The sequence below is a fragment of the Thermobia domestica genome, chromosome 13, assembly GCF_964235325.1.
Source record: "Thermobia domestica chromosome 13, izTheDome1.hap1.1, whole genome shotgun sequence".
NCBI lineage: Eukaryota > Metazoa > Arthropoda > Insecta > Zygentoma > Lepismatidae > Thermobia > Thermobia domestica.
The window spans coordinates 89,857,175-89,872,730 of NC_137466.1; the positions used below are offsets into that span (position 1 = coordinate 89,857,175).

At 34.7% G+C, this 15,556-nt stretch overlaps 1 protein-coding gene across 2 annotated transcripts in view; it reads right to left on the reverse strand.

Moving 5' to 3' along the window:
* LOC145668319 (E-selectin-like) overlaps nucleotides 1–15,556 on the reverse strand; it is a 30,595-nt gene that overhangs the window by 11,331 nt on the left and 3,708 nt on the right. The window contains exons 3-4 of one of the 2 annotated variants that reach the window (XM_081736048.1): nucleotides 13,179–13,400; nucleotides 1,804–1,995 (exon numbers count right to left, since the gene is read on the reverse strand). In XM_081736048.1, the coding sequence (XP_081592174.1) occupies nucleotides 1,804–1,995; nucleotides 13,179–13,400 (414 nt within the window). The remainder of the gene's footprint in view (nucleotides 1–1,803; nucleotides 1,996–13,178; nucleotides 13,401–15,556) is intronic. The other variant, XM_081736049.1, reaches the window with a different exon arrangement.

A 15,556-nucleotide genomic window follows, 5' to 3' on the forward strand; every position in this document is an offset into this window, starting at 1 on the left:
TGAATTTAAAAATAAGGCTATTGAAGTTATCAACAGTGAGAATAAGGAAGTTGACATTGTATAACAGTTTAAAAGTTAAGCACAGATCTTTTGTTGTCAACTCGTTACGTGCAACATGGTTGCCAGTCTCGAGTGTTGATGACGAGAGATTCTTTCACAAGTATAATTGATTATTACTGACAAGAAAACAAAAGAATTGATAATATCTTGCTGCCTGTTATCCTTTAACTCCTGTTTAAATTTTTGAATTAATTTCTATACTTCAGTGAATATATTAGTTATAATGTGCACCTAGTCGAGGTGTATCCTAATTTTTTATAAGATATACATCTTACTACCAAAAATATATTGTTTACAAGTTCCACATTTAAAAAAGTACTTGTGCTGTATTTTAAAAATGCGAAAATTGTGATAATTAATGCTACAAAATATCAACATTGTTGCGAAAAAGTTTTGTCTCAATTTATCGGTGTTACGATAAACTGTTGCTGCTGAAATACACGATCCTTCATGTCGAAGAAATTAAGAAGCTATATCATCTAAAATTATTAGGATAAGATTTTCCCATCAGTTAAACAATTATTATGCATTCATTATTTTCTATATGTACCTAGGTCTTTCGATGTCCCTAGATGTATTGTCTGCAGTCATCAATCAATTCGAAGAAAAACGATTGGCACAAATAAAACAAAATCCCTCAACCTCTTGCCGTGTAATTGCTAATAAGCTATGGAGAAATCGAGTAAATGTATTTCCGGTACATGTGCTTCACGAACAGCAGTTCCACCCATTTCACATAGGTCTTTTGCGAACCCTATTCAGTTACTAACCAGTTATTCAGTTACGACAACGAATGAATTATTAATAATCGAAATCATGATAGTTACTCTTGTGCCATTGTTGAATGAAAAAGGGCCTCAGTCAGACAAAGCGGATAGGTATTCACTTAACCCTGTTTCACATTTCGTGTTGTACTGATTCTAAGAAGTGTGCAGTGAAATAGAGGACGTAAAATATTTTAAGTTCAGAAAATGGAATCTACAGAAAAGTACCTAGTTAGAAAAAAAATAATGAGACAACTAGATGTTTTATTGTACAAATATCCATTTCATTTCTAAATTTTAGTATGAATTTTCGGAGTAAAGGAAAAAAAACAAGAAGGAAAGGTCTAAGGACTATAGCAATAATAACCAAAAAGATTATTTTTTTGGTTTTGCAGAAATTTGGTGTACCCTTCTGTGAATATTTGAATCAATGTGGCAATTGCAAAGAATCGGTTCATAAAGGATTCTCATCTTACGTTGATGTGGAATCTTGTTTTTGTTATTTGTGGCAAGAATAACGAATAAGTGAAGCTAAGAGAGACATTATATGTTATGAGTAAAACATAACAAGACCAGAAGTCGAAACAGACTACTCAATTGCATTGATTAGTAGCATTAATTAAAGAATTTAAAACTTCTTCGATACATTCAAACAAGAGTTCATTATAATTCTTACATGTTAGTATTTTCTCATAAACCTTTTATATGGTGCAGTTTTATTGTATATACCAGATGCTTATTCACCTTGTCAGATAGTTGGGCAAAGTAGTTAAAACATTACTAATTTAGAAATACGTGCACACACTAGTGCAGATAATCTGAATAGTGTAGATATTTCTTGTTCATGTAAAATGATAAATAACATAGTGATATGTTAAAATTTAAAAAAAAAGTATTTTGTAAATTTTTCAGAATAAAAGTAGATTCATTATCCCTTTTGCTATGCCCGTCTTTCCCCTACAAGCACTATACAACTTACTTTTTTTAGTTCTACGTACGTAGTCGTAAACTTCATTAACTCTCTGCATATTTTCAAGTTGTATTGGATGAGTTTTAGTTTCAAAGCAATATGCTAAGGCTTCTGCCCAAGTAGCTTCTTTCTCATGAAAGAAATAAATTTTTGTCTTCGAAATATCAGTGTATCTTTCAATTTTTGGCATTTCCTTACCAGCTGTGGAAATCAACAAAATAGAACATTATAAATAAGAAAATTACTATATTTAAAATATTTTCTTAAAAATATCGAGGTTTTGTATTTGTGCAAACTTTCATTGTGTATATGAGCTTAAAATTAGCATAAGTAATAAGTAGGCATCTTGATTGAATGTATATTTTCTTTCTTTTATGCAACTTATTCTATACCAGGACATCTAAAAACAATATTTAGAAACACACACACACACACACACACACACACGTATATATATATATATATATATATATATATATATAGGGTGTCAAAATTTAAAAATTTAAACTTAGAAATATAGGAAATTGATATTCCCGACACTAATACAAGACAAAATGTTCCAATGAATCCAAATTAGTTTAATTTAGATACCATACACAGGCGAAAATGTTGAAAGAGATGTTGGAAAGATAGTAACAAGCTGAGTTAATGGTCGAAAACTCTAATTAGAGGAAATCAGAGGAATACTGTCGAAAGAATTTTCCAAAGGATGTAAGGGAGTCTCCGCTATTTTCTAACGTAAAGATGAGTCTATTTAAAGCTGACTGTCACGAAATAGGGTCATTTGCCCAAGTGTCTATTTCCTCAAGTCTCTAAACTAGAGTCATTTCCTAAAGTGGTTATCTTTTTTCTTAATCTGATGATCAACCGAAACAGAAGGGACACCTGCTGCATTCTTAGCAAATACCAGAAAGGGGATGGATGGTTTCGCTGCAGGCTATTATGAAATATCTCCGATAGACAGGGTTGCAGTGTGTCACATAAAATTGTGTTGCTTTTAAAAATATGGTAAACTAAGCATAGTTGAAACTAGTTCAACTGAAAAAGAAGCATAAACTAAGACTTTACAATATAAAATGTCTGTTTTACAATAAATTAACTGAACTTTTCTTTAAAAACATATCACAACCTAAAAGTACTGACTAAATTATCTCAATGTGAAAGCGAAGCAAAAATAAGAAGTTATGTTGATTAAGTATCGAATTTCTATTGACGCCGTTATTTTATTTTTTAGCCTAACGTCTTATGATTATGCACCGAGGCTAAAGGACACAAGCATGAGACGGATCACAATGCTGGAGTAAAGGAAGTTGGAGAAAACGGTAGGATCCGAGAAAACCAACGCACACGGTGCCTACTTTGTTCGGGCTGGAATTGAACCAGGAACCCCACGAACCAGAGGGTTGACGCCATTAGGACCAAGTTTTCAATTATATGCTGAATAAGTCAGTTTTATTATTATTATTATTATTATTATTATTATTATCATTATTATTATTATTATTATTATTTCGAAAGAGACGTTCAATTTTAATTTAAAGTTACGTTCTTTGGTCAAATGTTTTGTTATTATCCTACGTACTAGGCATAACTCTTACTAGTAGTTCTATCAAAATTTCCTTCAATCTTAATTAAGAAGAAAAGACAATATTAAAATAGTATCTGGTACATAGTTTGTGCTGCACTTACTAATCGTAAGATTCCGAGTTCAAATCCCGAGTCCGTACATCCTGGTTAGGCCATCCAGGCAAGCGTGGATCCAAGGTGGGGGAGGGATCGGGCGACTTGGATTAAACTTTAATTACTACTTAAATAGAATGGATTTCAGATTACTTAAATTTTGAAAAAGTGACAATCTTAATGTGTAGAGGAGGGTTAATTTATAGGCATTACGTTACATCGCTTCCAAATGTTCAGAAAATTTTTAACACGCTACAGTATATACTTATCCAAATAAAAGGATATTTTAACCAAACCGTGAAGGAAATGTAGAGACGATTACTTCAAGCACCACACCATAACTGCATTGGACAGGAGATTTGGGTGAGATCCCCGATTGTATTTTATACATTCCCAATGTTTTCCAGAGTGGGGTATTGTATTGCATAGTGTACCTCAAGAACTTTTGAAAGGGGGAGATAAGATAAAATTCCAAATATTTTATTATTTGTAAATAAAGAAGGAAAATCAAATTTACTTATTTTAGTTAAATAAACAAATAATGGGGAGAGAGAATATCGGGATTTGGTATTTGGAACCTGAATATCAGGGAGTGGAGAAAAAGTATGAAGAGTAGGCGAGAAGAACGATGAAAATCAATTTGCAATTTAAAACAGTTTAAAAAAAAGTATCTCAGAAATGTGAAAATATGATTTTTATCGTTCGTCCCACATACTCTTCATATTTATGTGGAGAGGGGGAGTATCAGGAAGAGAAGTGAGCATGCGCTCTACAAAACACAATAGGAAGATATTATTATTATCACAGTTATTACATATCCTCTCCCATCGAATATTTCTGCCAAAGCCTATGTAGACCTATAGTCAAATTTAACTTCTCTCAATTACGCTCAAAGGCTATAGGAGACATTGATGAATGAAAGAATGAAAGAAACATGCCATAATTAGAATTTATATATAAAAAATATGGTACATTTGAAAATAATAGGGTATTATGCGAAAATTTCTATAAACTTATTTAGCAAATAGTCCGAAGAGAAAACGTTATTTAAGCAAAATTCAGTTTTTTATAAACTATAAAAGTATCTATAGTACATAAAAGACACATAAATTAACCAATCTCTGGTAAGGTGCACTGCTGGGACATAAGCGATACAGTTGAGTTGGATCAGACCCACTGCTGCTTCAAATGGAAAATGTTGAAACGACGAGTTTTAAGCAGAGCGTTTCTATTTTAGTAATTTAGGTTTCATGTAATAAACTCTGCTTCTTTCAGAACAGGAAAGTTACCTATTACTCTGAAAAATTAAAAAGAAAGAAGGAACTTCGAAAGATTCATAAAAGTAACGTATAATTCGAGGGTAGTTCAACACTAATATAACGCCAACATGTCTGAATAAAACGCCGACATGTACAATCTCGAAGATTACTAACATAATAGTTGGATTAAGTACATGAGAGTATTACACTTGCAATACACAAGCTTCAGAAAAAGAAAAAAGTTTGGTGCTGGTGTGTCCAAACAAGTAATTGAGTATATTCTTCATTTACTCCTCCGATCTACAATCAATTGCTGGAATATCTTGCTCTAGTGAAGTTTTCTCCTGATGGTACACCTTCAATACGTTTCGTCTGCTCGAACTTGCTCTTATAGGTAAAAACTGAGAAATGGGTGACTGGTGTGAAATAAATCTTCTGTATAAGAAATATAGATACAAAGCCAGTGCGTTTTCATCATACGATGCACAAAAGTGTAATTGGAAATGTTATTTCGGATTCGAAGTACATTTGTTGAATATACTCACAACTTATTGCAATTAACTATTTCCCTAGTAATTTCTAACAAGTCTTGTTCTCTTTCTGGAACAGAGACAAAGTCGTGTCACTTCCTGAAAATTAATGTGAAAACAGTATTACATCACCCATACTTCCTCCTGTAATTTCATGTATTTATACATTTTGACTGGTTGATGAAATCTGCCTTCTTTATGAAAGAGTTTTAAAAAATCAGAAAACTACTCTTGAAAGAAACAGACACAAGCCTACTCTATCATTTGTAACTTCATATCTACCTAACCTACAAAAATGTATTATATATCAAACGAAATGAAATTTTACTTCGAAAATATTTTGTTATAACTTTCAAGACCGTAGAATTGAACGTAAAGTAAGAAATCAAGGAAAGCATCATTCTTCTATAGACAAAGGCGGCCAAATTAGGTATGGCAGCCATATTTGCTGAAGCTTAAAGCGCACTTCCAGGATATGCCTATACTTGATGGAAAGAAGCTGCCCTGCAAGTTTAATTAAGTTACTTTTTTTTTTTTTTTAGTTCAGACTCCTACATACTGGACTAAAAAGTTTGCACTTAATTAAACTTCTCAAATATATATCAACCCACAGACCAAACTGCTCAAACTATAAACTTGAAATTTGGACAATATGTAAGATTTATGACATAGGGTACTACTAAAAAAGAATTTTTGGAAATTCGACGGGGAAGGGTGAGAAATAGGAATGGAAATTAACTTAATAAGATGGCCATATCTCCGAATTCCTTAAAGTGACAGATTTGAAATTTGGTATTGAGATTTCTCATTTAAAATAATGTGATACTTTTTTTTCAGCGTTTTCTGATATTTTACTAAAAGGGTAAGAAAAGAAATGGAAAGTGGAAAAGAAGTGGGGGTTTGCAATTATTATATATCGATATTTCGAATCTCTGAAGGTTAGAAACATCTGATATTTTAATAAAAAGAGAAAGAAAAATGGTGGGGAAAAGGTAGGGAATGCAATTATTATGATAAGATGTCACTATACGTATTTTTTACATCTGGCCTAGAAGAAAAGAAAAAGGTGAGGATCACAATTACAATAAGATGTTCATATTTTTGGATCCCTGAAGATTAGAGACATGAAACTTGGTATTTGAACTGAAATTCGGTACTCTATAGGTTCATGGGATGTAAACCCGTGGGCCGGCCGAACGCAGGTTTGGGGGCAAAGTCGCCTGGTACTTGAAATTATCAGTGTATTTCGGCATTCAGGATGGTTAGAGAAATGAAAGTATTTGAACTGAAATTCGGTGTGCTTGTACGTTTATGAGCTGCGAGACAGTAGGCTGAACATATGCAAGAGTCTGAGGGCGAAACACCTAGCTAGTCGAAGTATTACTATTATTAGGATCACGTAGTGGTACTTATAAGATTACAATGTTAGTACATACGTCCGTTACTCTACACGATAACTTTTGAACGAATGCGAATTTTTAAATTCTGTTTTTTGCCATAGATAGATAGAGTGATTATCTCGAGGGAGTTCGTTGATGGAGGTGATTTGCCTACCGGAAGTAGTAGAAATGAGCCATTTCCGGTTTCCACATTTATCAGAGGAAAAACGGAAATAGACAGAGATAAACGGTTTTCGGAAATCAATTACAAATTTCAAGGACAATTTTCATCTTCATCCTTAACACCCTAGTGAAATCGCAAGTTGTAGAAATAAGACACATCTTCTTTTATCGTTGATCACTATATAGCAAAAACAGTAATATATAGCGAAAACCTGTTTTCGTAATCGATTAAACGTTTCAAGGACAACATTCATCTTCATCCTTAACATTCTAGAATAACCGGAAGTAGAAGTTACTCTCTTCCGGTTATAATGCTGATCACTGTAAATTAAAAATGGTAATAGATAGCGAGAAGCAATTTTCTTTAATCAATTAAGTGTCCCAAGAATAGCCTATATTCCATTTCAACACTAATCTTTCTACTCAAACCGGAATTGAAAGAACCGTACTGCAACTTCCAAATTCAATATTAAATGATAAAATATTACGTAATCCTCTTTACGGATTATAATAATACATTCATATCTAGGGATCCCGAAAGTTAGAAACATGAAACTTGATGTTTGAACTGAAAATCGGTATGCTTGCAGGTGTATGAGATGTGAGGCCGTAGGCTGAGGAAACACGGCGGTTTCTGGGCGAAGTCCCCAGACAACCGAAGGCTAGTTATTAAATACATATTTTATCGTATTCTGATTATACATACAGTAGCAGAAGTTTCTGTTTTCCTTACAGGAAGATAAAGTGTAATAAATACAATACCGGAAATTTAAATTGTCACACTCGGCACTTTATGTATAAATAAAAGGAATTTTCAATATAATAAATATGACCTTCTTTTTGCTCTTGAAACATGTGTTCCCTTATTTTTAACTAAAAATCTATGTACTGAATTCCACATCTCCAACTTAAGCGAATCTTCACATTCGACAGTCTCTGAAGAAAGGAAGAGAAGTTTGAATATTATAGAAATGTCTCCGCTAGAAACGGCATTTTTCAAAGCGCTAAAAATACGTATTCTCTTATTATAAAGAAGAGTTTATATGCTGAGTTTCATCTCTCTAATTTCATGAATGTGTGAGATACTGAATTCTTTCTTTAAAAAAGAAAAAAAACTTTAGAAACCTCTTTATTTCCCTTGGAATACGTGCTCCAAAAATCCTTTCTTATCTCTTGCCTCCGTAATAAAAGGGATAGGCCGTAGGCCGGGAGTGCTCAAATAAAGGCCTCTGTGCGATCATGACACAAATAAGAAACCTCGAGTGCACAAAATATGATGCAAATATACTCCATTGTGTAAAACAGTTTTTGGCAAGTGATTTTTTTTTTTCAAAATCACCATCCTCCACCCTCGAAACAAATATTGCATTATCACTGAACACAAGATTAGTTAATTTATTTCGCGCTGGAGAAGAAAACAGAATTTGGAGATAGGTCAACATATTACGTGTCACGTCTTTATACTTTCATATTGTCAGCATATTCTTTAAAAAAGTAAACTGCTGTTCTCTCAGGCCCGTAGCCAGCCCAAAAATGTAGGGGGGGCCTGACCCAACCATATTATAGTTCATCACCATATTATAGTTCATTTGCAAGCCTACCATGAAAATTTTTTGGGGCCAGTGAAAATTTAGGGGGGGCCCGGCCCACCCTAGCCCCCCGTGGATACGGGCCTGTGTTCTCTATTAACATATGGTATCATTTTCAAAGTAAACAGCAAGAATAATTGTGCATAAATGAAATTCAAGAATCCTATTTTAAATTGTCTAAAACTGGTACACAAACAAACTTAAATTTTCCCCTTCACGAAAGTTACACATTTAGCGGCACTTATACTGTGGTGCTAGCCGGTGATGTTCACTATTCTCTTTTTTATAGGTGCTAACTAAAAATGGGTAAACGTTAATTAAAGACATATCGTGGATATAAAATTTACTATATAATAATATTACGTATATGTTATACTTCTTGCTATTTACCTTTACATACAAAACATCTTCCCGTATTTTTCACAAATCAAAATGTGGCAATTAATCGTGTTATAATAAACGTCTATTATATTTCTTGATATTTGCCTCTCTATGTAACAGGAACAATCTCTTATATAGCCATAATTTGTAAAACAAATCTAACCATGACAACGCAATATCGAATATTGTGTGCTCGCAATACCATAAGCACTTTATTTCATTTCTTTGTGCGCTAGTGGAGTACACCCGAGGAATATTCTGTCAAAAATTTCAGTTTATTTTTACCTAAAGAAGCATGATCTAGGCGATGATAAGAGAATCACTTCCATTCTTGTATATAATAGTACTATATAGATTATGGAATTAGTGTTACCCAACATAATGTCGAGAGAGAATTTTTGAGATGACACCGAACTCTTCCAAAAACTCATTTTTAAAGACAACACTTTCAAGCCTCCTTTTTAAGACGAAACAGCCTTAAATCTCTTCTCTTGGCTAATAGGCCTACTATTCTTAATCGTTGTTATACTCTACGCATAAAACATTTTGTTTCAAACAATGGAACATTTAATATAATCTCCTTCAATACAGCTCATTTGAATTATACTGTACATAACCTGAGAAATTAATGTTATTTATTTAAGAATTCGTACATACTGTGTATCGTTTGTAATTAATTATTCTCTTTTTCTTAAATCTTTTAAGCAATAAAAGAAATCCAGTTTGTACCTTGAATTGCTCAGATACAATGTTTTGCCTTCGTAATATGGAAAATATGATATCTAACTTGTGGCAACCCTGCACATATTTTATCATATATGAAAATCTCAACCCCCGTTCTGGCCATTAGCCAATATTTTCGCGCCTGTGATGGATTTCCAGTTCATGATCAATAGCAAGATAAGACACTTGAGCAAATGTCCCACATTTTAATAGTTGAGCAAAACACACTTGAGCATCTGACCTGATACCGACTGTCACAGTTACAACGCAGATAACATGAAGTCGTTGTTGACATATTGGTATCTTCAATAGATGCAAGCTGGCATGGAGCATGGTTTCTCAATCTCTTGTACGTGAGCAGCTGTTGGCAGTACGAAAGAGTTATTGTGGTAATAATTAACATCCTTTGGTGGTACACCAGTGGAAAACGTTGCGAACACCTGAAAAAAAATTTAAAAATCTCGTTTTTTTTTCAAAAATTTTTTTTTCCTTTTTTTAGCCCTTTTTTTAACGTGGGGATTTATTAATTGAGGTGTGTGTTACTTACAAATAAGGAGTAAGAACGGGAATAATTAAATCGAAAACCTAGAAGAAATTGGAATGGAAACAAAATCATTCAACGTGTGAACGTGTGTCAGGAAACAGGTTTGGTGGAAGGGCAATTAGCTGTTGTATGTAACGGAATAGTCGTATGACGTAATCAGGTTCATCTACTGTATTGCTAATAAATCAAGTACATACAAATGACGCAAGTCAAAGTCCTTTCGGCACAAATAAAACAATATCTCTCAATTTCTTCCCGTATAATTGCTAATAATCTCGAGTTAATGTATTATAGGTACTTCACGAACGGTAGTTCCACACATTTTATATAGGTGTATACCGAGTACAAAACTTGACTCCTAGCTTTCCCCGCTAGTCGAGTAGCTAGTGCATGTACCTTTGTAAACGTGGTCCCGGATTTGATTTCCATCTGGAAAGCACAAATATTTAATTTCATAACCATTCATTTTCATCAATCATCCGTCTCCTTTAGCCTAAAGAGTATAAAAGTGGGACATTGAAGTAAAGAAAATCATTTTATTTTTTCAAAAATTCACTCCTGCTGATTTCCTACTAGCTTTATAATTTGTACAAAGATATCTGGAGCTTTGTCAAATGCAACTAGATTTTTGTCATCAGTATTGTTTTCTGGTGAAACGTGATTCACGCGTGAATGCATAATATCTATAATACACATGTGTAGAGATACATTAACCCGCATGCTACACTATGCTTCAATTTACTACATCTTTCTCATGCAGGGGCCGCGGTGGCTCAGTGGTAGAGCGTTCACCTCTGGTGCTAGGGGTCCCGGGTTCGATCCCAGCCCCCGCCAAGTGAACTTTGTGGTGGACAAACACCGTGTGCTTGGGTTTCCTCGGGGTTCTCCCGTTTCCTCCCACTTTCTTCATTCCACCATTTCATTCATTACTCATCATCACCGTCTCCTTTAGCCTAACCGGCATAACCGTGGGACGTAAAACTCAAAGATTTCATTTCATTTTTATCTTTCTTATGCAGGTGTTACCACAATTATTGGACGACATATCACTCACCACACGAGTAGAGACGTGGCTTGAAGCTAATGGAACGCCGGCATATATTAGTACCCATGAGGACATTTGCATCATCGATTTTCGCGGATGGTAGATTGCCAGCATTGGGCCAGTTCTTGGCTTCCCAATCACCGGATTCGCGCCCATTAGACGTTTTGATTTCGGGTTGTATACGAAGCAAAGAGAGAGCTCCTTCGTGGCTATGCGATTAGCGTACGCACCTTTGGCGTGGAAAACCCAGGTTCGATTTCCGGCGGGAGCTCATGTGCTTCGAATTCCACGTTAATCAGTAGGTCCCGTCTCATATAGCCTCACTGCTGAAAGGAACGTTAAACTCAAAGTCCACCCAGCTCAACAAAACAAAGAGAAATCAGTCTCGTTTCTGTATTGCCACACTGTATTATCCTTTGATAAGTCTACAAGACTTCAAAGATGAGTGACCATTTTTTAACATACAAATATGGGAGAAACAAAAGAAATAAAAGCACTTATTGATATTGTAGAGATATACATTTCTACTTTAGTACTTGATTGCCATTTCATTACTGAAAACACTTCAAACACCACACTATCAAATAATATAACCGTAGTTGTTGTATATGCAGTTGAACTATACACAACACCACATTAGTATCATAGCACCTAATGACTTAAGAAAAGTAACAAGCAATCTTAAAGAGAAGTCTTACATATAATGTTTTAACATTTGGTGTAATCATGCCAAAATCTTTCGCTTTTAAAACAAATTTAGGAGTAATGTTTCATCTTACTTCCCCTTGCTGTTAAAATAATCGTCCTTAATTACAAAAATTAAAGCTTTCTATGCTTCTCTAAAATATCAACGAAGTTTCTATTGCGTTCCACGAGAAAAATAGTGATGTATTCCATACCTTTCATTCCTGTACCTGTACCATAAACGAACATCAGGGTCGTGTTCCTTCAAAATACTAACAGTAATTTGAATACATATATAAACCTGAAAAATTATTTCCTAAAGTAGATAAAATATAAATGAATAGTTTGAATAGTAGATGAATAGTAGATGAATCTACAAGAATTTTCAGTCGAGATTTCTCAGAGCGCCTTTCGTTAAAACATTATGTTGCAATACACTGATAATTGGGCTTTAAGTATCCAAAAATATTTAAAAAGTAAGGCAATTAAATATTACCTAAATACAATTGAAATTAGAATGGAACGCAATAGGTTACATTACAGATATTCGGGACAAGTGTTTGATACTGTCTTTGTGAAGTCAATCATAAGGTGAGTATTGAGAGAGGAAAATGCCTCCCAAATTCATTTGCATCAAATGTATAATCTTTTCAAAACCAACGTGTATACCTACGTATTAAGTTCTCTACGTACGGCTTTGTATAATTTATGCATAAAGATAACATTTTTACACAAAATATATATATTTTCAGAAGATAAAAGGATTAAGTAGTTAGAAATCAAACGGCCAATAATCATTAAAAATATGTTGTGAATGAACACCTATCATACGTACAAAAGAAATCAATGTGGTTTTAGAGGTAAACAGTGTTTACTGATATATAACATGTTTATCCTATGTATAAAATTGTGTAATAAACTAACTGACTTTATAAAGAAAAAAATATAAATTAGTTCTGTTGTCAACTTCGTGTTTAAACTACTATTGAGTCCTTTGTGTCCTTTGTATACTTGTGGAAAATAATAATTAACTACTTGTGTATATTAACTAGTAACTGCAAATATACATAGGCCTATATACACAATAGCTGAAATATTGAATAATGAAGTCATTATTTTGTACATTGTAAGAATGATGTTGTTTTCTTTTTTAAGTTGTTAAAACAGGAGCATTGTAATTGTTTTGAGTACTCTGTCTGTTTTAAATATACGACGAGTTCTATACCATTTTGTACACACGTACCGGTACATACTTGTAATATGGTCTACAGAAACAACGTAATTAATAACAAATCAAATCTAGCAAATGAGAAAGTAGAAAATTAATATTATAACTTAAAATTTAAGAATTTTTTCGTATAATAGTAATCGAAAAATAAAGACTCACGTTTTTGACATATAAAGTAATGTTTATCTGTGCAATTGACGTCCTTGTAGAATGCTTGGGAATGTTCTTCCTGGAGCACAAGACAATCATGATTACTGGGAGGAGGAATTGGAATAACTTGATTTTCAAGGTTTCGGGCAATGATTGTCTTTGAAGGCACCCACATCCAAAAGTCATCGAATAACCGCCCACCTACCCAAATTCCTTTTTTGTAACGCGTTTCTGTAATAATATAAAATAAATGATACAATGAAGATATTCCAATAAAGAAAAAAAGAAAAGGTTTCAAGTATAAAGCTTGTTAGAAAACGTCATAAACAAAATGAATCCATTACAAAACGCACGTAAAAAAATGAAAAAGAAAATGATAGAAGAAATTTATTGTGATTGATATACAAGCACACACCTTGGATATATTTCGACGCAATCATCATGAATCATCTGACATTTCTGGTAGCGTGGCACAAGCTTCCCAATACCCTCTGTGTGAAAATCTGCCGTCTGAGAGTGCAGTCAGCCTAGAAATGATGTTTTGAGCACTTCGCTCTCGTTGAAACCCTTCGATGAAAGCCACTTTTTCAGATTAAGAAATAGAAACGAAATCGCTGCGGGAAGGTCGGGGCTGTAAAGAATTTCATTTTTCCTACGCGTAGTAGAAAAATAAATAAGCTTTTACTATTTTCCCTCTATTTTACTATTTTATTTTACCTAATACAACTCATTTTTAACACGCAGTGGTCCCAGTATAACTACCACTTTGAGGTACTTCAACAAGGGTCATGTGTTGTTATTAACACAGGCCAGGTGTTAACGATATGGCACAAAGACGGTATTGGCCGATGTGAAAATAACACCGCGTTAGATTTGTATCACTAGGTAATTGAACGAAGGAACGAGGAAATAGGAACAGCGCCACAATGATCAGTCTATATGCGCCATGTGTTATTAGTGGCATTCATGGGCGGAGTTAGAGATTGTCTCCTGGGGGGCAGACCTTTTGTCTGCTGGGGGGCACGGTAAATACAAATGAGAATGGAAGGATCTTATAGGTGGCATTTTTATTTTTTGTCAAAAAGTGGGGGGAATGCCCCCATAGCTCCGCCTATGGTGGTATTCCAGCTAACATGGTGAACGCTAGACAAAAATATATTGGGCCTTATGCAGGGTCGTTGTGACGCGTGATTAATGCCATATTAAAGACTTCGACTAACATGTTTCCTGCAGTAGTCAGGCCTTTAGTATAACGCTAATCATACGTCAAAACGACTCTACATAAGGCGGATTAACATTAATAACCGTATTATTCATCAGCAGTCTGCAAAACCTTTCATTTGCTAACAAGAATGACTTAGGAAGAATATCATAACCACCTCAGAATCCTGTTAATCAGATAGATATACCTATACTGAAATTTTAAGTGGGCAAATGACTTCCAAGGACATTATAAAGCTCCCGTAATTAACCCCTATCAGGATCCTGCCGCCTACAGTCGAGCAATTTGTCCATGCCAACCAGATGCCGCGGTCGGATTGCCGGCGCCGAACACCGGCAATAGGATTTTCGACCGCGACGAATAGTTGCCTTGCCGAGCAGTCGGCAAACAGCCGGAAATGAGCATTAAATGCGTCGGCGCCGCCGTCGAAAAGAGGCCGGCAGAGGGTCGGAAAGAGGCCTTTCGGACTGTTTTGCTGACTCTGACGGTCGGCAGCAGTCGGCAAAGAATTGGCAAAGGGCATTTTATTTTACGATTTTCGACCGCTTGCCGCCTCGGCAAAAGGTCGGCAACTTTAAACAAGTAGATCGTCGTGCCGCCGCGGACGGGTGCCGGCTGCCTCCGGCGGCCCGCCACCGTCGACGGCGGCAATCCCTCTTTCCGACTTCCTGAATTAACTTCCTATTTTTTTATTATGAATAAAGTTTTACAGGTATATTTGAATCTGTACCAAGTAACTAACAACGTATTATATTTCCGCTAATCTTTCAGGATATTAGTTTTGTGAGCCTATGACTTTTCTGATAACATTTACATAAGTACAATTGCTACCATCTGGAGTTTTCATGTTCACTATGTCCCTCTTTGTCACTGACAACATTTTATTCCTTGTAACCACTTACAAATGACTTATGGCACATTTTATTATCCCTCATATGAGTAACGTGCGTTAAATAAGAAATAAAATGTTTTTTGTAAAAGAAATTGTTTTGCAACTGTATGTCAAACAACGCCAATTGTGTGTTAGTGACATGCTTCTCACCGTGTGAGGTTGTTGATATATCGACTACCATTTTAACATTTTACTCCAAAGTGCGATGAAATTGAAGTACCATCAGACATGCGTCAAAATTTAACACAGAGCCATTTTGTTCAACTAACACAA